At 37.1% G+C, this 6,512-nt stretch overlaps 2 protein-coding genes across 4 annotated transcripts in view; one reads left to right on the plus strand and one right to left on the minus strand.

The window, feature by feature from the left end:
• The window catches only part of nudt8 (nudix hydrolase 8), a gene marked incomplete in the record, with an annotated part of 8,849 nt that extends 6,529 nt beyond the window's left edge, over window positions 1-2,320 (plus strand). Inside the window, 2 exon segments of the mRNA XM_014026028.1 lie at window positions 1,347-1,424; window positions 1,557-2,320. Coding sequence (XP_013881482.1) covers window positions 1,347-1,424; window positions 1,557-1,745 — 267 coding nt within the window.
• mfrp (membrane frizzled-related protein) overlaps window positions 2,205-6,512 on the minus strand; it is a 23,652-nt gene continuing 19,344 nt past the window's right edge. For all 3 annotated transcript variants that reach the window (XM_014026026.1, XM_014026025.1, XM_014026027.1), the window contains exons 11-13: window positions 4,183-4,317; window positions 2,769-2,896; window positions 2,205-2,674 (exon numbers count right to left, since the gene is read on the minus strand). In XM_014026026.1, the coding sequence (XP_013881480.1) occupies window positions 2,450-2,674; window positions 2,769-2,896; window positions 4,183-4,317 (488 nt within the window). In that variant the 3' untranslated portion in view covers window positions 2,205-2,449. The remainder of the gene's footprint in view (window positions 2,675-2,768; window positions 2,897-4,182; window positions 4,318-6,512) is intronic.

Below are 6,512 nucleotides of genomic sequence, written 5' to 3' on the forward strand. Positions count from 1 at the left end.
TATATATATATCTTAATTCACTTTAAAATTGGGGGTTAGGGCCTGGTGTGGTCCAGTTTCATATCCAGCAGGAGCAGGTTGATCTTAGACTGGCCTCTGATTCTCTTAGTGGTGGGTTGGTGATCAGTTGAATGCTCACATTTTTTCATCTCTCTCTTCTGATATGTGTATCACATGTACAGTGTGAAGTCTCTTCTAAGTAATATTCATTAGGTTTCCACTTCTAGGACCCTCGGAACATTTTACACTTTTCAAATAGTTGAATTTTTATTTCCAAATATTTTACCTAAAGAAATGTGTTCAAATCTCTTCTGCTCCATCAGAACATTAAATCTGCTTCAGTGTACTTGCTCTATTTTGTCTTTTTGAGCTACTTTTACTTTTTACCTTCAGTTTTAAGTACTTTTAGCTAGTTTTTTTTTAGGTTGGACAACTCAATTTCTTCAGCAAATTTCAGGATTGAATTTATTTTCTGCTGTAATGTAATTTAGGTTTTAATCACGCTCTCTTTGATGTCTGTTTTTGAAAAATATTCAGGCTTTTAAAGTGGTAATATATTAGCCTGGTAAGAACCAGACCCTTGTCCTTCACTTTGTTTCGTACAGAGGGTCTGGACTCTCGGCTATAGAGAAGCGATTTCTTGCTGGAGGCGTGGCCTCTGCTGAATTTTAAAATGATTGCATCTGATTTACCCAATCGCTAATGGTTGGCCACGATGCGACAGCTCCACTGTGAAGGAGGCTACGCTAAGAAGCTAACCGGAAATTGCGTGCACTGAGAGGAGAGAAGTACCGAGCCAAACAAGATGGCTGTAAAAGAGTCCTGCAGGCTTCGTCAGACAAATTTAATTTAATTTGGAGGTCTTGTCAACACAGACTGACTTCATTCACCTTCACTGCCATTGTTAAACTACTGTCCAGAATATCGATGTTGTCGTTCAAAACTCCTTCTGTTCTCTGATTGGCTCAGGTAAAATGTTCCTGAAGAAATCCTTGTCAATGGGAGAAGTCCCAGACGGAGCAGAGAAGCGAAACTAGAATTGAGCAGAGCTGCGTAGGAAGGCAAGGGCCAGGCTAATAATCTATCAATAGTTTAAGGGAATTTTTTTGTAAAGTAGTGGAATCATTCTTTTTGTCTGCTGCTCTGTGTTGCTAAACTATTATCAACAAACTAACCGATGGACCTAGCAGAAGTTTAGCTACCTTGAATGTTACATTTAAAGTCATTTACACATACAGTATATTAAATAAGAGGAGCAGCAGATCCTTTTGGTTTTGTAATCTCATAAGTTTAAATAATAAAATCTTCTATTCTACTGTAAATTTTATTATTATTTTATTTTCCAGTCTGGGATGATGATCGCTCCAGTGTTGGCAAACCTCGGTCCTTTTGAAGAGTTGTCCTTCAAACCAAACCCTGAAGAGGTACAAACTCCTACTGACACAAATGCAAATAAATAAATCTTCTCTTATCAAAATAGAAACAAGACAATTGTTATATTAAACAAAAATAAACAAAGCTGCTATTTCTTTTATTTTTTTTGTCTCTCGTTTTAGGTCGAGGACATCTTCACCTTGTCTTTGTCTCACCTGTGCAACCCACAGAACCGTGGGTACACAAACTTCCGCACCGGCGATAAGTATGGATACACACTACCGGTGTTTCATAACGGGAAATATCGAGTGTGGGGCCTGACTGCACTTGCTCTGGACCAAAGCCTAAAACTTATCGTACCTCCGCAATAAATATGTTACAGACTTGAAGGGTATCAGTGCCTGAAGGATTGATGTGACTCATTATGTAGCAAAATCATGTTGGAAATCGGTGAAGACAAAATTATTATTTGTGTAGATCAAATTCACAAGTACGTTTGTCCCGTTTTTTTTCTTGTAAATTGTTATTTTCAGAGTAAAGAGTTGTCTTTAAGTCTGGGGGGTGTAACCTTCTCCACTGAATAGATTAGTTATAAACATAGCAGCCAGCTGTTTCGATGTCACTGAAGAAAAGCACTGAAGTTCATTCTTGATTTGTAAAAGAATTGACTGATTCTTGCATGAGCACTTTTGAGTTTTAAATGACAAGTCTTTGTTTTTATTTTGAGTTCTCATCGATTCGTCAACGACATGGGTCCTAAGGGGGAAAAAAATAGACGTGATGTCATCTTAAAATTATGAAAGCACAGCTACGATAAACTTACCCAGATGTCATTTTTCAACAGGTTTTATTTAGATAAGATCTTTGCTGTAAACTGGAAAAAAATCAAAAACGCATTATAAATGAGAAAAAAAGCAACAATGCAATAAAACGCATTTTAAAGATATTTTCTGTTCACAACTTTTTATCTTTTACATAATGGCATCAAAATGATAAATAGACATTCAAACATGCTACAAGTTTAAGTTACCAGATCAGACAAAGCGGTAATGCCACAAATAGGGATCTTAAAACGTTAAGGCTGTGAGCACTCCAGGGGGTCCTGCGAGTCCGGCAGCAGGTGGCAGTTGAAGGGCCAGCTGAAGGAGAAGAGGTCGAGGGCCTGGCTGCATTGCTGCTCAGCAGAGGAGCAGACTGACTGGCAGGGCTGGAGGACGCCGCCCTGAGGGCTGCACTGAGGAAGAAACATCCCACACACCAGCCTCCGCAGGGGCTTGAAGCACGCCAGCTCCATCAGCACCTGGCCACAGAACAAGCTGAGGTTCATTGCTCTGAAACTGCTGCCAGATATTTAATGTGTAAATGTGTTTCAGTATGTCAGGGGTAACGTTTACCCGATACTGTCGCAGCAGTGTGGCTGCTTCTCTCTGGTCAGAGATGGATAACCAGATGTTTGGGAAGGACGTCAGGTTATAGCTGAGGCCCTGGCACATCTCCACCTCTATGATCTCACATGATGAGACTGATTTGTGAAATAAAAAAAATGAAAAAGGCATTCAAACAGCAGGCAAAGACACATTGTTCTAATAATGCATACATTTAAACAGAACATCTACAGCAGATATTTCGTTATCCTGTTACTGTAAGCAGCTTCCTCTGCTACAATCATCTCAATGACAGAGGAGCCAAAACCTGCCGTAGTTTAGTCAATGTGGTTGGTGTGCACCAAAAAATCAATTCACATCAGAATCGTGATTCTCATTTTCAAAGATTCAGAATCGATTTAAAATGTCCCAAAATCCTCTTAGCAAAAAGTAGTAAATGTAAGTATCCTTTAAGTATACTAATTTTAAACTTAAAATAAAAGAGTATACTTCCAGTTTACTTTTTATGTACTAATCTGAGTTATACTTAACCAAGTTTATCTTAAACTATACTTGGCTTGTACTAAAGGTATACTAAAAAATTAAGTATACTTAGTCTAAACTAATGTTCAACATTTTGGCCAAGATAAACTTTAGCAGTACACTTTTCACACAGACTGGTTTATTTGTGGTATATTTCAAGATTAAACTAAAAGTATACATAGAAGATTACTTTCAGTATACTTTTGAGTATACTTTCATATTGTTGTGGGCCAACTTAGTCCTAGAAGTATACTTGTTAGTAAACTGCTAGCATACTTAAATCATTGTACATGGTAAATAAAAGTACACTTAGGGACATACTTGTATATACTGTATTTAGTATACTTCATGACAAGTACTTAACGTATACTTCTTTTTGGTATGTTTATAAACATAACAGTATACTTAAAGTATAAAATAAAAATGTTCCAATTCAGTACTAACGAGTATTAAATCAATATACTCTCAAGAATACTACAAGTACATGGTGCCTAGTATACGATATTCTTAAACTTATACTCAAGTATACTCATTAAAATGAACTTCAAGTATACTACTTTTTGCTAAGGGTCAATTATAAATAAATAAATAAATAAATAAAGCAAATCCAATGACTGCTGGTTCTGTAATGTAAAACACCAAAACAAAGAGGAAACTAAAAAACTCGAGGAAACAGAGATTCAACTATCAGTTTTCACTGAATGTAAAGATTTGGGCTCATTTCGGTTTTTACTGAATGAGTCTGAGTTTGATTTGAGCTTCACTGTGTGCAAGGTTTGCAAAAAACATGACAAATGGGCTCAAATTATCAGGTTTGAAGGAAAAATTGATTTTGAATCGAATCGTGGCCCCAAAAATTAGAATCGAATCTTAGATTCCCACCCCTACAATGTGGACTCACTGAAGGGAGGGTAGGTGGAGTTTCCACAGCCCTGCTCATCTGCTCCATCAGGGCAGTCGTCCCATCCATCACACAGCCACTGCTGCTGAACACACTCCCCTGTTCTGCAGTTAAACTGGTTTGGACCACATGTTCCTATGAGAGAAATATGAGATAAAAGAGCTGGGAGAAAATATTCTGTTGGGGTAAGTGTACAATGACATACTATCCCAGGCAATTTGTTTTATTTAAAAAGTGACAAATCACAGTGCCATTGTAATGGAAAGTTTTGTTGTTATGCATCATAAAAACAAGACATATGGGTCAACAGAAGGTTAAGTCAAGAGGGGATAGTTTCGGTTCTTCATTCCACGATGTTTTTTTTTTCTTCGAAACTGTATGAAGCTGAGAGGGACAGCTTCCTCTTCAGTACACTCATGCAGACTGCTTGTCCTTCTGTTTGACCTGTGCTCATTTTATTGCAAAAAAACAAACTCAAAGACCATTTCTGTGAAGAAATTTTCTTGAACACGTAATTCTGTATAAATACTTGATAAGATAATTTTTCCACAACATAATCTCAGAATACATAATGTAAACTTAGCACAAAATGTAAGGAAATTTGTGTTTGGTAGATTATTTCTTTCTAAGTACACAGCATAGCTTATTTAGACTGTTGATTTGTTTCTGATGTTTAGCTTTTAAAGAAAGATGATTGATGCATTTAATATACAGCGAGTCTAGTATTAGCCATTCTAAATATTTTTTACAACCATTTAAAGAACAAATCTTACTAATGGATTAATAGTTAATGATGGGCATCCCTTATTTTAATTTCTTAACCCCAGTTGTAACAATGCTGCTTGGCAATAAATCTTAAAGCGGGCACCTGATTGGCAGCACCTGGAAGTACCAGAAGTTTGAAACAAATGTCAATAACAACAGCAAAATAAGCTGTTTGGCAGAGAAGATTTGGCAATTTTTTTTATGTGCACAGCCCACACACTCAGCTCCACTGCTCATCCCACAAATGCATGTTCCTTACAAATATGGCACCATTTAATGGAGAAATTAACAGGCTTTCCAATGGTATACTATTATTGCCAAGAAGCATTGTTACAAAAAAAATCAACCAAACACATTTCGTTACTTTTTGACCTAAGAATAGAAAGGTGATACAGGAAGAAATTAATTCAGTCCCTCTGTCCCAGATGCAGCTCAAACCACTGTGTCAACATGTTTTACTAGAATAAAGTTTTTGATGATTTTTTAGTTACCATCTATCCTCATACTATATTTCTAACAGATTTCTTTAATGATGCGATCTTAATTAAACTGCAGTTGGACAACAATGATTTTCTCTTGCAGCATAGTGTGAACATAATCAGTACACATTAAGACATTGGCTTCTTTAAAAGTTGTACAAACTTTCTGTATGATCTGTAGACTATTACACAGCTTAGGAGGGCTGTGCAGTTGTATTATTTGTACAATCAGGGACTGGTGGAATTTAAACTTTTTGAAGATTGCTCTGTTTTTAATTTTTTACAGTCCCGCTGACCGCAAACACAAAGGATATAACCCGCTGTCTTCATATCATAGTTTTAGATATTTTTTGTTTGGAAATGAAGGAGTTACAGCTGCTTGTTCAAACTGCTGCTGTTCAAACCTTAAAAATAATGTGTGATTTTGTAGCACTCAGTATTTTTGTGGATGACTCTCAGCTACTACCACATCAAACTATAGTTCAACGTTTGTAGATTTTTACTGAGTTCCAGCTATTTATGTGTTGACTAATGTCAATATAAGTTAGGTGACCATCTTAAATGGGTTTGACCTCTGTTGTGGAATACTTATTATGTATCACCTTGACACTGTCCAATTGTTCATATCTTGTGATATCCCTGGACGTCAGCATCAAGCTGACCTACTTCATGTACCAGAACGAGGCAGATTCTGATTGGTTGGTCCATTATCACATAATGATAGCTGACAGTATAACATTGCATGTCCGCCGATGACAGGCGGGCCCACATCTAACAGACTTCGTGATTGCTTTCTGTTCCATGTCTGCCCATTATAAATTACTTTATAATCATACCCGCAATACTATGTGTCTCTTTAACACTCTCGCCGTGTTTCTGACCATTCTTGCCACGACAAACCCCAACTTAAAATGTTGCATTTTACTCATTTATTCAGCAACTATGTCCTTAAAATGTTCCAGTAAAACCTGCAGAACTGGTCTCATCAGGTCCAGTAAAACCTGCAGAACTGGTCTCCTCAGGTCCAGTAAAACCTATGGAACTGGTCTCATCAGGTCCAGTAAAACCTGCAGAACTGGTCTCCTC

Source organism: Austrofundulus limnaeus, unplaced genomic scaffold, assembly GCF_001266775.1.
Source record: "Austrofundulus limnaeus strain Quisiro unplaced genomic scaffold, Austrofundulus_limnaeus-1.0 Scaffold518, whole genome shotgun sequence".
Taxonomy (NCBI): Eukaryota; Metazoa; Chordata; class Actinopteri; order Cyprinodontiformes; family Rivulidae; genus Austrofundulus; species Austrofundulus limnaeus.